Source organism: Centroberyx gerrardi, chromosome 8, assembly GCF_048128805.1.
Source record: "Centroberyx gerrardi isolate f3 chromosome 8, fCenGer3.hap1.cur.20231027, whole genome shotgun sequence".
Lineage (NCBI taxonomy): Eukaryota > Metazoa > Chordata > Actinopteri > Beryciformes > Berycidae > Centroberyx > Centroberyx gerrardi.
In genome coordinates, this window is record NC_136004.1 from 32,987,540 (window position 1) to 33,006,328 (window position 18,789).

The 18,789-nt window shown below is 46.3% G+C and overlaps 3 protein-coding genes across 3 annotated transcripts in view; all 3 read right to left on the minus strand.

The window, feature by feature from the left end:
• The window catches only part of LOC139928853 (dematin-like), a 42,227-nt gene extending 37,784 nt beyond the window's left edge, over positions 1-4,443 (minus strand). Inside the window, exon 1 of the mRNA XM_078285046.1 lies at positions 4,360-4,443. The gene's annotated coding sequence lies outside the window, so the exon portion shown is untranslated. The remainder of the gene's footprint in view (positions 1-4,359) is intronic.
• A 2,823-nt stretch (positions 4,444-7,266) lies between these two features.
• Positions 7,267-11,783, minus strand: rsph14 (radial spoke head 14 homolog). Its single transcript, XM_071921538.2, has 6 exons — positions 11,609-11,783; positions 10,796-10,898; positions 9,435-9,553; positions 8,747-9,011; positions 7,800-7,936; positions 7,267-7,559 (listed from the first exon to the last, which is right to left on the minus strand). Exons 1-6 carry the CDS (start codon positions 11,781-11,783, stop codon positions 7,267-7,269), a joined length of 1,092 nt encoding a protein of 363 aa, XP_071777639.2.
• Positions 11,784-12,207: 424 nt separating this feature from the next.
• Positions 12,208-18,573, minus strand: nudt18 (nudix (nucleoside diphosphate linked moiety X)-type motif 18). Its single transcript, XM_071921541.2, has 6 exons — positions 18,380-18,573; positions 16,773-16,883; positions 16,114-16,216; positions 15,803-15,926; positions 13,466-13,590; positions 12,208-13,018 (listed from the first exon to the last, which is right to left on the minus strand). The coding sequence occupies exons 1-6, from the start codon at positions 18,545-18,547 to the stop codon at positions 12,636-12,638; spliced, it is 1,014 nt and encodes a 337-aa protein (XP_071777642.2). The 5' UTR covers positions 18,548-18,573; the 3' UTR covers positions 12,208-12,635.
• Positions 18,574-18,789: the final 216 nt, after the last annotated feature.

Below are 18,789 nucleotides of genomic sequence, written 5' to 3' on the forward strand. Positions count from 1 at the left end.
TTTACTCTGACTTGGAATCAGACTTGAATATTGATGACTCGGACTCAGATTTGTCCCTGATCATCTGGTTGGTTCACAGCATCGATTATCTGACCACACAAACACTGACAGGAGGATGGAACAGATCGTTGCTATAGCGACAGAGGAAGATGAAGACGAAGGTGAAGAGGAAGATGAAGATGCTCCGCCTTGTACTGTGAGCTTCACTTACTGGATTTTACATGAACTGGAGTGAAAAGTCGAGTCAAATGTCAAATCAGTTACTGAACTCAAACCGGTTGCTCAGACTCGATTATTGAGGACTTGAGACTCGACTCGGACTCGAGGACTTGGGACTCGACTTGGACTCGAGCTTTGGTGACTGGACTATAACACTGCTCTCTAGTCGCTCCATTCAGAGTGAGTATGGAAGGCGATCAGTGCCAGCTGAGGCTCGGCAGCAGACTGGTTTTACTGGTCAGCTCCCAGTGTGAACATGTGGAACTGTGTGACTGGAAAACAACAAGCTGCTCAGTCAACCTTTCTTTTTAAATCACCAGTGAATGGAGAGTGAACTGAAGTGAATGGAACCAGTACAGAGCTCCCAGCAGCACGTCTGACAGGTGAGACTCGACGAGCCGCCGCAGCAACAGCTTTTCAATGACTGAACTGGAGGAGAAATGTGGTAAATGGAAAATGAAAGGTGATTTGTAATTGGAACATGAGCTTGCTTGTAAAACCTGGGTCACAATCCATTTCTGGATTTGCAGAACAGAGTTTGGGTTTTGCAAATCATGACTTCACGAAAAAAAGTTCAGTTCAGGTGCGATTTGTTTAGTCTGTAATGTTTCTCCGTACCAGTCCAGACCAGCATCTTTAGCTTCCAGCAGAGTCTGAGATTTACTGTATCCTCAAACCTGAACAGCAGCCGACCTCGGGCCAAGTGTCACACACTCTAATAACCTGAGGTAACACACACACACACACACACACACAAAGGGCTGGACAGCTCAGGTGGTTAGACAGCATGGTGCTATGGGGGCAGCAGCGTTAAACAGACCGTCCTTCATCTGGACAATCTGTGTTCAGACCAAGCGGCTAACGCCACGGGTGAATTTTGAAGCCAATAAGGAAGTGGCTGAAAGCTGCAGTTCCTCTAACGTCCACTAGAGTCCGGCTCCAAAAAGACTCCAAACCGCCCAACTCCATGAAGTCAGTGGACCACAACCCAACTTCTCACTCAAAATATAAAGTCAATACATTTTTTCGACGAGAGGTTTTGGTCTCAGCAGCTAATTTCACTTCTTCTAATATGTGTCCATATGCCGATTTTCAAAATAATTGCATCATTAACAGATATAAAACAGGGTTGTTTTCCTAGTGATTGACAGGTGGTTGATTCTGGACCAATAGCAGGCGGAGCTGTGGCTCTGAGTCGACCCTCAGCCTCTCTCTGGCTGCTCCGGCTCCAGAACATGTCAACATGTTAAAGACCGTAAACCGGATCTGCTGGCTTCCAAACCCTTCAGAGACCTGTGGGTGATGTCACACTCACTACGTCCATCTTTTTTTACAGTCTATGGTTCAAACCTGCTGAAGTGTGCTTTAGCTTCTTCTTAAAGGAACAGTTCACCTCAAAATGAAGATTCAGTCTTTCTCTGCTCAGCCCCACACTGAGTTCTTCTGACAGACTGTTGCAGCTAACTGGGCCGTCTCTTACAGCTCCAAAACAGCAGAAAATGTCCATCAGATTTCTCCAAACAGCTTCTGCAGCAGAATCCAAGTGTTTTGTAGCCAAATGATTACAAACGTCCAATATTTACCTCTCCATCTCCTGGTTTTTTCCTGTAGTATCAGGCAGAGTCTTCCTGCAGAGCTGTCGGGCGACCAGAGCATCCTCAGTGAAGAAAATCTAGGAGATGCTGAGGTAAATATTGGACTTTTGGACCCAGAGTTCAATCGTTTGACTACAAAACACTTGGATGCTGCTGCTCAAGCTGTTTGGAGAAATCTGATGGATATATTATGTGGGTTTTTTTTAGCTGAAACAAAGAAGCTCTGTTAACTTCAACAGTGTGTTATAAGGCTGAGCCAGAGCTGCTGTGTGTTTGATGGTCCTTCCAACTTCAGTGGAGTTTAAACTGACGTGGGGGGAGCAGATGACTGAATTTTCATTTTGGGGTGAACTAGTCCTTTAATGTTGTTTTCCTTGTAGGTACGTAGAGGTTTGATTTCTGTGTTCAGTAATTATTTGTCCTATTATTTGTGCTGGTGGACTGTTAGCAGGTGTAATCCAGGACCAGGACCGGGTTCCACCTGAGGCTCCGCCCACAACACAGGGACGGACCACAGCGGGGGTTCAATCACAGGTGTGGAGACCCGAAGCTGGGTCACGGGAACATTACAGAGCGTGCCCAAATAATTCTGGAGAAACTAGAATCCAAAGCTGCCGCTCAGCAACATTTCCACTGTCAGCGTCGATGCTTCAGTCACAGCTGATCTGATCTGCTGCTCCAAACTGTCGGAAGTGTTCAATTAATTCTCATTGTTGGAGCCAATATGGGTGTTTTAAGTCTTGTTGATATTAGTCTTTGCTTTTTGGTGGTTATTTGGTGGTTATTTTATTATTTCGGTGGTATTAGACATCAGTATGCACCTGTGCACCTGGTCTGGTTAGTTGGATCAGATCACCAACATTACAGGTAACCAACAGTAAGGCTCTCTCTCCCTTTCTCTGTCTTTCTCCCTCTCTCTGTCTTTCTCTCTCTCTGTCTCTCTCTCTCTCTCTCTCTGTCTCTCTCTCCCTCTCTCTGTCTCGCGCTCTCTCTCTCTCTCTCTCTCTGTCTGTATCTCTCTCTCTCTCTCTCTCTCTCTCTCCGTCTCTCTGTCTCTCTCTCTCTCTCTCTCTCTCTCTCTCTCTCTCTCTCTCTCTCTCTCTGTCCTATTGAACCCAGCTGTGAATAATGGGTTTCCAGTCCTGTGGGAGCTAGAAAGAGCCTGGAGAGGGGGGGGGGGGGGGGGGGGGGGGGCAACCGTTTAAAAGCTTAACGATGACAGACAGACAGACAGACAGACAGACAGACAGACAGGCAGACAGACAGGCAGACAGACTGGGCTCAGTTACACTTTCAATTAAATCACTTTTCCTCCAAACCCAAAATACTACATGGATATCACAGTATAGAAATACTATAAGAGATAAAAGCGAATACCACAAAGTACAACAAGGACACTACTGACAGCTACAGACATGCAGCAAGTCAGGAATATTGTACTGACACCGTTTAGTGTCACAGACATTAAAAAAAACCCTATTGGAGTATTATAGGAATAAAGTACAAAGCCACTGTAAACTCAGTATTGAGCACCACATACACACTTTAAGTCCTCATAGGAATATTGCAAGAACAATAGTGATACCATAAGAGATAAAAAAATAAATAAATAAATAAATAAAAATACCATAAAGTACAAAGCCACCATAAACTCACTATTGAGTTCCATAAATACACTTTAAGGAATATTCTAGAGATATTATTATATATATATGGATATATTCCAATAACTGAGGCTGAGTGCTCTGTGGTTACAGCAAATTAAATGAAGTTTGTATTGAAATGAATTGAAGTGAAACTGAACTGATCCTGGTACAGGGGGGTGTTTGATTTCAGAGGCGAGGCCGGCCGGCAGATGTTGTGATGCTGGGTTACATAAAACCATCCCCTCCTTAATCCATCATCCATCTCTCTCTCCCTCCATCTCTCCCTCCATCCTCCATCCTCGGCAGAAACTCCCTCACTTGTCAGCAGCCTCTTACATAATTCAGACCAGGCAGTGAACTGAGTCTATATCGGACCTGATGGGAAGCAGTCCGGAGGTTTTTAGGAGCGTTAGATTCGGCGGGACGTCGGAGCCTCTCAGCCCGCTGCGGCTCATCCCAACCCCGGCTGTCACACCGCCAGCCTCCCCGGCCAAGGTCGACCACCGCCGGGGAGAGAGCCGAGCAGACAGCCGGCCAAATAACACCATAATATCCCGATAATATCCTTATAATATCCCTATAATATCTCTATAATATCCCTAGAATATTCCTATAATATTGAAACTACACACACTCCACTGTCAATTCAATTATTTTAAAAAGAAACTTCAGTTCATTCGCGCATTCTCTCACAATTATTTCCTAATAAGAAACGACCCAAACCACAGATCTCTATAATATTCCTATAATATTCCTATAGTTTTGCTGTAGTATGAGAGGATTACCAGTTCTTCTTCGGTATAGGGAACACTACTTTACACACACTATATAAATACCCACACACAGCCCTCCAATACATACATACAGTCATAATCATATGAAATAAAACAGTGTCTCACCTGTGTTGCTGCTGTCTGGTGGAAACATCCAGCAGCTCCGCTCACATCAACTGTTTCTCTCTCTCTCAATCCCAAATATAGTCCCAGGTCGCTGTGTGTGTGTGCGTGTGTGTGTGTGTGTGTGTGAGTGTGTGTGTGTGTGTGAGAGAGAGTGTGTGTGTGTGTGTGTGTGTGTGACTGATAGCAGCAATGTGCGTCTCTGCTGTTGCTGTTTCACACCAGTCTCTGTCTATGTCTCTCTCTCTCTCTCTCTCTCTCTCTCTCTCTCTCTCTCTCTCTCTGGATCAGTCCATTTCTCAGCGCGCGGGGGTCAAACATGACGGAGCAACATGTCAGCGTCAGCTTGGATGGAAATATGTGAAATGACAGAAAAGGCTGTTCAATAAGCCGCTTCTGTGTTTTGTCTCTTCATGTTTTATATTTCCAGAGAAAAGATTCTGCAGCCTGATGAACTCTTTTCTCTCCTGACTTACTGTATTTTATTCTTGATATTTATTGTGAACATTTTCATTTATTACTCATATTTTAATGTATCTTGTAAAGCCTTTTGTAGCTTTGACTTGATACATGCTCTATACATAAACAGTTATTATTATTATTATTATTATTATTAGGGTAGTAGTGATAGAAGTAGCAGTAGTAATAGTGGTAGTAACAGTAATACTAATAGTAGTAGTAGCAGTTTATACCTACAAGATCATTATAAATACACTATCAAGTACTACAGACACACTATAGATTGCAATAGGAATATTATAGGAATATTCTAATTACAGTATTTCATATTACTAATGAAAAGAAATCCTCAGAACATCAGACTGTTAAAAAATGCTGAGTCATTTTCAGCAGCTGTCTGAACATCTGTGACAGCAACATGCTGCTGTGTTGAAAAGAGTGCAGATTTAATAAAGTTGTCTTCATTTAAAATACTTTGCAACATCATATTCTCCATCACATTCAGAATAATAACTGACTTCACTGTTCAGTTTTATCCTGACTTATTGTTCTGTACATCAGACAAGACAAAACCAGACGCCCACAAGTGTTGAAATGTCTCCTAGTAAAATACAAGACAATGCAAAAAATATACTTCCCAAAATTCGAAAGTGCATTTCCTAATTTCTATTCCCTCCCAAACTGACTCGCACTCCCAGTGGGACGAGGAGAAAACAATGATGCTTGGATGCTTTGCATTATGAGTATTGTCCATAGGATTGCATAGAATCATAATTATCATATGAACCATTTTTATGATAGTTTTTTATAATTAGGAATTCTTATATTTTGTTTTTATGATTATTTTAATTATTCATCTTGTACCTGATTATATCCTGTGCTATTGTAATAAGCTTTGGCAACACTCAATACTATGTGACCCGACGCTTCAGACGGGAGCCGAGCCTCAGCGTCAGATCAGAGGCTCCATTCATCAGCTGAGCGGCTGATGGGTCTGCAGGGCTTCGCTAATAAAGAGTCTTTGAGATCTACTGGTGGAGAACAGATGGCCTTAATTTAATGAAGAGGAGCGAGAGAGGAGCTGCATTCAGGAGAACAGGTCAGAGGAGAAAGGAACTGAAGCTTTTCTACTGCTGACCTGAATCAAGTCACTCTGTCTCTCTCAAACTGGGGTCCGGGGACCTGCAGGGGTCTTTGAGGAAGTTCCAGGGGTTCTTGAGGGGGTTCAAGGGCTCTGTGAAGGAGTTCCACAGGTTCTTGAGGAAGTTGAGAAGTCTTTGAGGGGGTTCCAGGGGTTCTTTAAGGGGTTCCAGGGTCTTTGAAGAGGTTCCAGGGGTTCTTGAAGGGGTTCCAGGGTCTGTGAAGGAGTTCCACGGGTTCTTGAGGAAGTTGAGGAGTCTTTGAGGGGGTTCCAGGGGTTCTTTAAGGGGTTCCAGGGGTCCTTGAAAGGGTTCCAGGGTCTTTGAAGGCATTCCAGGGGTTCTTGAAGGGGTTCCAGGGTCTTTGAAGAGGTTCCAGGGGTTCTTGAAGGGGTTCCAGGGTCTTTGAAGGAGTTCCAGGGGTTCTTGAGGGGGTTCAAGGGGTCTGTGAAGGAGTTCCACGGGTTCTTGAGGAAGTTGAGGAGTCTTTGAGAGGGTTCCAGGGGTTCTTTAAGGGGTTCCAGGGGTCCTTGAAAGGGTTCCAGGGTCTTTGAAGGCATTCCAGGGGTTCTTGAAGAGGTTCCAGGGGTTCTTGAAGGGGTTCCAGGGTCTTTGAAGAGGTTCCAGGGGTTCTTGAAGGGGTTCCAGGGTCTTTGAAGGGGTTCCAGGGGTCTTTGAGGAAGCTCTGGGGTATTTGAAGGAGTTCAAGGGGTTCTTGAAGGGGTTCCAGAGGTCCTTCAAGGGGTTCCAGGGGTTCTTCAAGGGGTTCCGGGGTCCCTGAGGGGGTTCCAGGGGTTCTTGAGGGGGTGAGGAAGTTTTAGGGTTCCTCAGCAATATGAGAAATGGTTCAATTTCACTATGGTCATGTCTTAATTCTTCATACTACATACTTCCGTCAATTTTCTAATATGTGAGATGTGATGTGATCGAGGGTCACAAAATGCTAACTGGCTAACCAAGGCTAACAGTAACTTCTGGTCTGTTAGCATTTTGTGACGCGATCAAATCTCTTGTTTATATTGTTTCAGTCTGACAACAGAAACAGAAAGATGTCAGTGACAAACTGTTGAAACACTGAATCAGTGATCACAGACAGAAAGTTGCTTCTTAACATTGCTGGTGATGGAGAGAACTGATCTGTAACCTGCAGAAGAACGTCAGCCATGTTGGTGAAGAAGGTTTATTCGGACACAACCTAAAATTTCATTAATCAGAAATTGTCCCTGTTAGAGAACGTGTGAAGCATGACTCTAACTGATCAGACACTGGACTGGAGGTCAGAGGTCACACACTTAAATGTACTGTCAGTTTGTCAGGGAGTCCAGGTCACGACCCTGACGGCGGTCCGGGCGGCGCGGCGGACCTCCTCCTCCTCCCCCCCCTCCTCCCCCTCCGCCCCGCTCCTCCTCCTCAGCAGGGGGAGGTGCTGCAGCAGGAGGCGGCGGGCGGCGGGGGCTTCGGCCAGCGAGGCGAGCGCCCGCAGGGAGTAGACGACAACCGCCCTCCTCCTCTTCCTCTTCTCCTCCTCCTCCCCCTCCTCCTGCTCCTCAGACACCAGACCCAGGAGGAGAGGAAGGACGTCTAACTCCAGACACTGGAGCTTTCCTGGAGGAGAGAGAGAGAGAGAGAGAGAGAGAGAGAGAGAGAGAGAGAGAGAGAGAGAGAGAGAGGCCTCTTCAAAACCAGCAGACTGGAGGTGTTGCTGCCCCCTGCTGGGTAAAAGGATTATAACATCTGCACTCTGGAAACCCAACTTCTGTTAGTGTGTGTACGCCTTGTGTTAACTATGTACCAGGCCTGTGTGTGTGTGTGTGTGTGTGTGTGTGTGTGTGTGTGTGTGTGTACCTCTGGTGATGACAGCAGTGTTCATGATGGTTCCTGCAGCGTTGGCCTGGACCTCAGCGTCTCCGTCTGACAGCAGAGCCACCAGGACAGGAAGTACCGCCTCCTCACACACCTGCTGCTTCCCCTCCACAGGAACACTGAAGCACACACCGACCGCCCAGCATCCAATCAGTGACGTTCTCAGTAAAAGTGAATAATGTGATAAGGTGGATTTGGTTACTGTGACACAGTAAACTGTCTTGTCTTTAGCCCTAGTCTCTACTCCAAAACACTCTGAGTTGTAGCTTGAGAAGAGTCAGCTCAGTTAACCTGAACAAACTGTTAGCTAGCTAACTAGCCGGCAAACACACTGATGTTATGATGTATCTGTTAGCTAATCAGCACTAGCCACGTAACGTTAGCAAACAAAGGAAAAGGAAAAAGAAAATGAAACAAACAAACAAACAAATTAACCAAAGAAAAACAAAGAAACGAACGATAAAGTAACAAAAGTAAAAACTAAACAGTATTGACCTTATTCACATGGTGGCCATTTTGAACACTCAGGGTGGGAAAGATTGACATTTATATAAAAATAATATCACTTCAACATATATGTGTTGGACTTCAGATACACCAGACTAACAGATAATAATCTCAAATTAGCTAACAATCTCAGGAACAACAACCACACCGACTGCTTGAATTTAGCAGGGAAGTTAGTTAGCTAGCTTACTAGTTAGTAAGCTAGTAGCTAGCTATAGGCTAGCCTCTGGTATCTAGTGATAATGGGACAAATATATAAAATTGAACCTATTTCCCATTTGTTTCTAACGTGTTTTTCAGTGTGAATCTGTGAAATAATAAATGTTTGTATGATGATCTTGGTTCACAGCAGCAGGACAGAGCTGGGCAGAGTTTCCCGCCCCAAGTGTTCAAAATGGCCGGCGTGTGATAAGGTCAGTAACCTGATGGCCATCATGGCGGCCGCCGCCTCCCTGCGGACGTGAGCGGAGCGGTGAGCGAGCTGCCGGCCCAGCGCCGCCACGCCGCCGCAGGCCAGAGCCGGCCGGGCGTCCCGCCGCACGCACCGGCTCAGGGTGGAGAGCAGCAGCACCCGAACCTCCTCCTCCTCCTGGACCTCCTGCTCCTGTTTCTCCTCCTCCTCCTCCTCCTCTTCCTCCCTGAGCTTCAGCAGCAGCCGGGGGACCAGCGGCAGCATGGCCTCCGCACCTGCAGGACGACAGGACAGAGAACATCTCACTCATGCTCTTCTCTCATGTTCAGACTGGGCCAGACCAATGTGTCCTTTTATTAAAAATCAGCCAATCAGCTTCACCTAGCTCTGATATGATGGATATGATGCAGTTTGATTGATTCCATATTTAGTGTAGAATTGATCAATACTACACCGGTTGTCTATGAGAAGCCCTGAACCTGAACTGTCACTCAAACAGCAGAGGAACATTGAAAAATCCTCTGACATGAAGCAGAGATTTCACCTGGCGTTCCCCTCTGGATGGACAGACGACGCCTTTAAAACGTCATTCTAGTGATGGAAATCTAGGGATGAGCTGCTTCAGGATAAGCCTTCTAAAACAAAACAACATTCAGTAATATTTTTTCTGCGGCATTTACCCACAATGCCCTGCGTACCTGCGGGCAGCAGCGCCAGGCGGCTGAGCGCTCGGTGGACGCTCCTCCTGCAGGAGGCGGAGGGTTCGTCCAGCAGAGAGGAGAGAGGAGGGAGGAGGCCGCCGCTCAGCAGGGCCTGCCTGCACACACACACACACACACACACACACACACACACACACACACACACGCACACACACACACACACACACACACGCAAATACATTTATGTAGATAATTCAAAGTCTAGAGCCTCGGTCCTGCAGGTTTTCGTTCCTCCTGGTTCATGAGCCAGGTGGTTTTCGTGCCTTCATGCTGTCAGCAGTGTTGGGCGGTAACGGGTTACAGTAATGTGATTACTTTCTTCAGTAACAGTAGTGTAAGGCATTACATATTCAGTAATTACATTCCAGTTACTAATCCCAGTAATGCTCCGTTCTGCGTTAGTTAAACCGGAACCTCCTTCAACCTTTTCTCTTCTCTCCTTTGACATTTTCCAACTCCCTGTTTGGTGTTTTCCTCTCACGTGTCTTCAGGACCTGCAGCAGCTTCACCTCCATGTGAAACTCAGGGAGAAACAAGGAGCATCTGCTGCCAACGAAATGCAAAGTAATGGAACGAGGAACGGAACTAATTACTGCTGCTGTTGAGGAATCAGTAATGTGTAGTAAAGAGTAAAGAGTCATTAATTACATTTTCTGAGTAACTTGCCCAACACTGGCTGTCAGAGTATCAGAAAAACAAATTCCCCACTTGGAAATTTCACATGAAGTCAGACGATGAAGTCGGAAACTTTCCAAGTTATGACACAATGGTGACCTTTAACCTTCTCAACCAGGAGAAAAATCTATTTTGTGTCGGTCAGTAAGAAAACAGACAGACTAACCTAACATTTGTTTGAATGAGGTTTGTCATATTAGCTCACTGAGCTGCAGGACGGCCATGTTTGTTTACGTTTGTCTTCCGGGTTTGATTTTCTGACAAAATAACAAGTGAACGCAACGCTGTCTATCAGCCGACTTTAATTTTGCATTCAGGTTCTGCTGGGAAAGTCCGACATCCAGGACGTCCAGGTCGGCTGCTAACAGTGTTGCATTCACGTGTTATTTTGTCAGAAAATCAAACCTGGAAGACAAACGATAACTACAATACAATAACTCAGAAATATTTGTTCTGATATATCTGACAGCACATGATTGCACAAGAAGTCCTGGATATCGGACTTTGCCATCAGCACATGAAGGCACAAATATTCCTCCTAATAAAGTATCTATCCATCTAGCTGTCTATGTATTGATCGACCGTATGGATTCTTCCGTCAGACAGAGTACAGATCCTCTCTGGGCGACAAACAGATGAAACCATGAAACCTGTGAACCGACCTGCCGACACTGTGGGCGGCCAGCAGGTGGAGCAGCTCGCTGGTTTGTGTCCTGACTGACAGATCCGAGTCCTGCAACAAGTCCTTCAGCTGCTCCATACAGCCTGCAGGAGGAGGAGGAGGAGGAGGAGGAGGAGGAGGAGAACACATCAGCACTGTGTACAGCAGGGGGGGGAAGTGGAGTCTGGGGCCCTCCAGGGGTTCAGGAGGGAGGAAGAGGGGGTCCGGGGGATAAAAACACTTCATACACACTGCATACAGTCAGTGAACGCATCATATACACTTCATACAGTCAGTGAACGCATCATACACACTTCATACAGTCAGTGAACGCATCATACACACTTCATACAGTCAGTGAACGCATCATACACACTTCATATAGTCAGTAAACGCATCATACACACTTCATACAGTCAGTGAACGCATCATACACACTTCATACAGTCAGTGAACGCATCATACACACTTCATACAGTCAGTGAACGCATCATACACACTTCATACAGTCAGTAAACGCATCATCATACACATGGTTCCACTATTTCATACTGTATACATATTGAGAATTTGAGAAGTTTTATATTTACACACACATATATATTTCATATTTATAATTTTTTTTATATTCTAATTTATTGCTTGTATTGTATGTACTATTTTACCACACTTAGGCTATTATTTCTACTGTTTATTGGCTACTTAATATTCTATTTGCGTGCTAATGTTCTATTTTTTCCTCCTGAATCCTGTAACTTATAAAAAACGCATATAAACTCATCTGAACTTGTATAAACTGATAAAGCTTGCTGACCCTGGCTGACGGCCTGGTAGGCCCGCTCCGGGTCGTGAACCAGGTCGCAGAGGGAAGCCAGCGCCCGCCGCCGGGTCAGCGGCTCCGGGTCCCGCAGCTCCCGGGCCAGCCGCGGCAGGGCCCGCTCCCCGAAGGCCACCGGGGCCCGGGTCGGGTCGGTCTGAACACCGGCCATCCGGGGGAAGCGCTGGAACCGCCGGGAACTGGTTTACTGTTTAATTAGCGGTTATTTTCTATTAGTTCAGGAGGTTCAGGAGCTAACAGCTAGCTAGTTGGTAAATTTGCTAAACCGCTCCACAGCTGTTGCCTAGTAACCGCTGTAAACATCAGCTGAGAGGGAGGAACCGGAAGTGAAGGAGTCATGACCTGAAGTTCATCATCCAGTATGGATCCAGTCTGGCAGACAAGAACCTCGGTTCTCTACTGTTCTCTAAACAGAACAGAATCTGGTTTCATGTTGTCAGTCACTTTTTCAAATGATTCATCTTGGAACAAAACACTTATATTTATAGTTATATTTAGGCTGTAATTATATACTTATTTATCTTCATGTAAAATGTCACACACACACACACACACACACACACACGGTTGTTAAACTTGTGGAGAACTTTATAGATTCCTGTCTTGGTGCTCAGTGTTCAGACAGTTTCACAATAAAAGCCCTCTGGTCAAAACTAAACCCTCTCTCTAAAATCTCTTTGTTTCTTTCAGAATAAAAGTAAATTTTCCTAAAAAGTAAAAAAAAATAAATAAATACAAGAACACTCTGGTTACTTCAGAATAATGACCATCCTCTCAAAACCAACAGATACATTTAGTATTTCATTGGTCCCTTCACAATAAAAGCCTTCTCCTCAAAGCCCACTGATAAATTAGATGTTTTTCTTCCTTTCAGAATAAAGCCAACAGTTAAATGTGACAGTCTGTTCTCTTCACAATAAGAGTCCTCTTCTTAAAGCCAAGATTTAAATAACAGTAATATAGTTTATAATATAATATAATATAATATAATATGATATATGTGTCAGTACAGGCTGTGGATGGGTAGAATGGAAGTGTTTTTTGTCCGTTCCAGCAGTTTCTCTCTGATGGCCTGGTTCTGTACTCGGTACCAGCGGTATCGGGGGTTTTCCACGGGCGGCGGCAGTCCGGACTCGACCCGGTCCAGCCTGCGGCCGTCCTCGCCGCGCTGCACCCGGTCCGGCACCAGAGCCACCAGCGTGTTGAAGCAGATGCCGTCGGTCTTGCCGGGCTGCCGGCCGCCGTGCTGCAGGCTGAACACGCCCAGCGTGTTGACGTCGTGCTCGTAGTACGACGACGGCATCGCCTCCTGCACCACCTGGTTGGCCGCCCAGGTCACAGCGTGCGTCTTCACCGCCACCGCCGAGGGGAGGTGGGGCGCCGGGGCTGGGGGGGGGGGGCATTAACAAAAGATGAAGCACTGAGAGAAGACAAAGGAACTTAACGCAGATTTGGCTTCTAAGTTGGTGTTCACACTATTCTTCTTTTCAAACTGCCAGCACCTTATATCAAAGTTAAAGGTGGTAAACGTTGTGGTGTCAGTCCCTCAGAATCAAACAGCTTCTTTCCAGAGACCAATTTCTCCACCCACAGGAGCAGGAGATAGACCAGAATGCAATGCAGCATAAACACAGGTTGGGGTTTCAGTAATTCATCTTCATTTTCTGTACAGAAAGCAGGTGAGGCGGCGAAATTTGTAGAAGAAAAGTAGAATAGTGTGAACACGCTTTAAAACAACTCAAACAAACAAAACACGAGACCCAAGTTTGACAAACTAATAAATAATCAATAAACTGTAGCTGTAGATTCCTCAGTCAGTCAGTCAGTCGGTACCTTGGACCAGCAGGACCCAGATGTGGTCCTGAGCGTTGGTGAAGACCAGGACGAGTCTCTGCACCACGTGACGGCAGCTCAGGTCCAGCGGCAGGCAGGCAGGGTGCCAGGGGAGCCGCCGGTACCTGGAGGAATCAATACCACCGATCACATTCATGTTCATATCAGTGTCATATCAATACCTGCAGGAAAACAAGACCACTGTTCAGATTCATGTCAGTATGATATTAGACTGCAGCTAAATCCAGCTGTCGAGTTCACACACAGTTCAGCTCAGGATTCAGACCGTCAGAGAGATCAGAACCGGACCGGACAGCCGCTTGTTCAGGATTTAAGGCTCAACGCTCCTTAATTAACATTATCATCGTTAATTAACATTATCCTCGTTAATTAACATTATCATCGTTCATTTAGGGAAGAGTTTTCTCTCCAGCTGGTTTCTCCACACTGCAGGTTCTCCCTCCAGTTCTTCAAGTTTTGCGTCACTTAAAAGTATTAAATTCAGTCTGTGGAGGTTTATTAAGATCTGATGGATAAACTGACGCCTGGTTACTGGAGTTACTGGTGTTACTGGTGTTACTGGAGTTACTGGAGTTACTGGTGTTACTGGAGTTACTGGTGTTACTGGTGTTACTGGTGTTACTGGTGTTACTGGAGTTACTGGTGTTACTGGTGTTACTGGTGTTACTGGAGTTACTGGAGTTACTGGTGTTACTGGTGTTACTGGAGTTACTGGTGTTACTGGAGTTACTGGTGTTACTGGTGTTACTGGTGTTACTGGTGTTACTGGAGTTACTGGAGTTACTGGAGTTACTGGTGTTACTGGAGTTACTGGAGTTACTGGTGTTACTGGAGTTACTGGTGTTACTGGAGTTACTGGTGTTACTGGAGTTACTGGTGTTACTGGAGTTACTGGAGTTACTGGTGTTACTGGTGTTACTGGTGTTACTGGTGTTACTGGAGTTACTGGTGTTACTGGAGTTACTGGAGTTACTGGTGTTACTGGTGTTACTGGTGTTACTGGAGTTACTGGAGTTACTGGAGTTACTGGTGTTACTGGAGTTACTGGAGTTACTGGTGTTACTGGAGTTACTGGTGTTACTGGAGTTACTGGTGTTACTGGTGTTACTGGAGTTACTGGAGTTACTGGAGTTACTGGTGTTACTGGAGTTACTGGAGTTACTGGTGTTACTGGAGTTACTGGTGTTACTGGTGTTACTGGTGTTACTGGAGTTACTGGTGTTACTGGTGTTACTGGAGTTACTGGTGTTACTGGTGTTACTGGTGTTACTGGTGTTACTGGAGTTACTGGTGTTACTGGAGTTACTGGAGTTACTGGTGTTACTGGAGTTACTGGTGTTACTGGAGTTACTGGAGTTACTGGAGTTACTGGTGTTACTGGAGTTACTGGAGTTACTGGTGTTACTGGAGTTACTGGTGTTACTGGTGTTACTGGAGTTACTGGTGTTACTGGTGTTACTGGAGTTACTGGTGTTACTGGTGTTACTGGTGTTACTGGAGTTACTGGTGTTACTGGTGTTACTGGAGTTACTGGTGTTACTGGTGTTACTGGTGTTACTGGAGTTACTGGTGTTACTGGAGTTACTGGAGTTACTGGTGTTACTGGAGTTACTGGTGTTACTGGAGTTACTGGAGTTACTGGTGTTACTGGTGTTACTGGAGTTACTGGTGTTACTGGTGTTACTGGTGTTACTGGAGTTACTGGAGTTACTGGTGTTACTGGAGTTACTGGAGTTACTGGAGTTACTGGTGTTACTGGAGTTACTGGAGTTACTGGAGTTACTGGTGTTACTGGTGTTACTGGAGTTACTGGTGTTACTGGAGTTACTGGAGTTACTGGTGTTACTGGAGTTACTGGAGTTACTGGAGTTACTGGAGTTACTGGTGTTACTGGAGTTACTGGAGTTACTGGAGTTACTGGAGTTACTGGTGTTACTGGAGTTACTGGAGTTACTGGTGTTACTGGTGTTACTGGAGTTACTGGAGTTACTGGTGTTACTGGTGTTACTGGAGTTACTGGTGTTACTGGTGTTACTGGTGTTACTGGTGCTACTGGTATTACTGGTGTCCAGTAAACTGCAAAGGCTGCAATATTTATTCTTGAGTAATAAAACAAAGTAACTCCACTAAAGCTGCATGTCGTCTTTCACCCCAAACAATTTATACAGTAGGAATCGATAAGGCAATCGATAAAGAATCAATAAGAGCAGAAAATGGCACCAGAGCGGGTAAAATCCTACCGATCCTCAGACCTGAACGCTACATCATGACATGAAGAACGAGCCAACAAGTCAGTTTTCATTTCTCTAGTCCTACTTGAGTCCGGAGTCGATGAGGCGCAGGATGTCCCGCCCCCTCAGAGGGAGAGGGGACTCTCTGTCCCACCAGCAGGCCTGCAGGGACTCCTGATCCGCATCACACACACACTTTATACTGCCACCTGGAGGAGGGGGGGGGGGGGGAAGAGAGAGAGAGAGAGAGAGAGAGAGAGAGAGACAGAGAGAGAGAGAGAGAGAGAGACAGGTGTTGTCAGGTCAGTCTGGTTTATTTCACTAAAACCCATTCTAATTCATCTAGAAAATGGTTTGATTGTGTGTGTGTGTGTGTGTGTGTGTGTGACCTCTGACCTGTGACCTCAGCCAGGAAGATGAAGCGGATCCACTGCGGCCCCTGCTCCTGGACCAGCAGCAACGTGATTGGCTGACAGTCAAACCCCGCCTCCTCCTTCACCTGAGGGACGACAACAGAACTGGGATGTTTCTATTGGTTGGAACAGTTCTGCTCACCTCCTGGTACAGGAGACAGACAGACAGACAGACAGACAGGCAGACAGACAGGCAGACAGACAGGCAGACAGGCAGGCAGACAGGCAGACAGACAGGCAGACAGGCAGGCAGACAGACAGACAGGCAGGAGACAGACAGACAGACAGACAGACAGACAGACAGGCAGACAGACAGGCAGACAGACAGACAGGCAGACAGACAGGCAGACAGGCAGGCAGACAGACAGACAGACAGGCAGACAGACAGACAGACAGGCAGACAGACAGGAGACAGACAGACAGACAGGAGACAGACAGACAGACAGACAGACAGACAGACAGGCAGACAGACAGACAGACAGACAGACAGACAGGCAGACAGACAGGCAGACAGACAGACAGACAGACAGACAGACAGGCAGACAGACAGACAGACAGACAGACAGACAGACAGACAGACAGGCAGACAGACAGGCAGTCAGACAGACAGACAGACAGACAGACAGGCAGTATGTGTCTCACCTCCCTCCTCAGCGCCTCCTCGATGCTCTCTCCCACCTCCATCCTCCCTGCAGGCAGGTACCACTGCTTATAACACTCCTGCTTCGCCTCCTGCACCATCAGCACCTCGTCCTGATGGAGCGCACACACACACACACACACACACACACACACACACACACACACACACACACACACACACACACACACCACAAAGTTGGAAAATACATTCTGCTGTTTTCCTGGACAGTGACCCATTTATAAAACTCCCTGATATTACCTGACTTCATCACTTTACAGGATGGATGACAGTGACTTTTATTCTGAAAACAAGGTGGACTTTCCCCCTCTGGTTCAGACCAGAGGACAGACTCGCTCCCTGAAAACTACATTCACACTCTGTCCTTCTGTCTCCTAAACCTTCCCCAGTTCATCTCCTCTCTCTTGTTAAACCAGCTCCTCCTGCACCAGCTGTCCAGCTGCTCTGCATCTCAGAAATGGAACGAATTCTAAAGGACTTTGAAACTAGAACATCTCATCCTGTTAGATGATTTTAAACTCTTAACTGCTGACTTATTTAATGTCTGTGGTTGTTTCTGATGACTTGTCCATGTGTGTTCACTGAATGCTGACTCTGACGTGTGACTGGATTGTGTTTGTTAGTTTTTGTATATGATCTGCTGCTGTTCTCAGGTCTGTCCTGAAAAACAGATCCTGATCTCAGTCAGACGACCGGAATAAATAAAGGTTCAGTCAAAAACTATCAGAGCAGAACAGGAGTCCAGATGATGGTTGGTTAATGCAGATTAGATTAATTTACAGCATCAGCAGAGCTAGTTTCCTGAACGTACAGTATCTGAACTCAGACTGAACTCAGACTGAACTCAGACTAAACTCAGACTGAATTCAGACTAAACTCAGACTAAACTCAGACTGAACTCAGACTGAACTCAGACTGATCTCGGACTAAACTCGGACTAAACTCGGACTGAACTCGGACTAAACTCGGACTGAATTCGGACTAAACTCGGACTGAACTCGGACTGAACTCGGACTGAACTCAGACTGAATTCAGACTGATCTCAGACTGAACTCAGACTAAACTCAGACTGAACTCAGACTGAACTCAGACTGAACTCAGACTGAACTCAGACTGAACTCAGACTGAACTCAGACTGAACTCAGACTAAACTCAGACTGAACTCAGACTGAACTCAGACTAAACTCAGACTGAACTCAGACTGATCTCAGACTGAACTCAGACTGAACTCAGACTGAACTCAGACTGAACTCAGACTGAACTCAGACTAAACTCAGACTGAACTCAGACTGAACTCAGACTGAACTCAGACTGAATTCAGACTGAACTCAGACTGAACTCAGACTAAACTCAGACTGAACTCAGACTGAACTCAGACTGAATTCAGACTAAACTCGGTCTAAACTCGGACTGAACTCGGACTGAACTCGGACTGAACTCGGACTAACTCGGACTAACTCGGACTAACTCGGACTAACTCGGACTGAACTCGGACTGAACTCAGACTGAACTCAGACTGAACTCAGACTAACTCAGACTAACTCAGACTGATCTCAGACTGAACTCAGACCCGGTGTAAACCTGCTACCTTGTCGTTGAAGATGACGCCGCAGACGATGTAGGTGACGGTCTTCCTCAGAGCGACCGGCCGGCCCTGGTCTGACCCCACGTCCACCGCCGTGACCTCTGACCCCTGGCCGCTCAGCAGCCGCTCCAGCTGCTGCTCCACCTCCCGCTCCTCCTCCCTCACCTCCATCGCTGCTGAGCACAGACACACAGGACAGACACACAGGACAGACACACAGCACAGACGCACAGGACAGACGCACAGGACAGACACACAGGACAGACACACAGCACAGACACACAGGACAGACGCACAGGACAGACGCACAGGACAGACGCACAGCACAGACGCACAGGACAGACGCACAGGACAGACGCACAGAACAGACGCACAGGACAGACACACAGGACAGACACACAGGACAGACACAC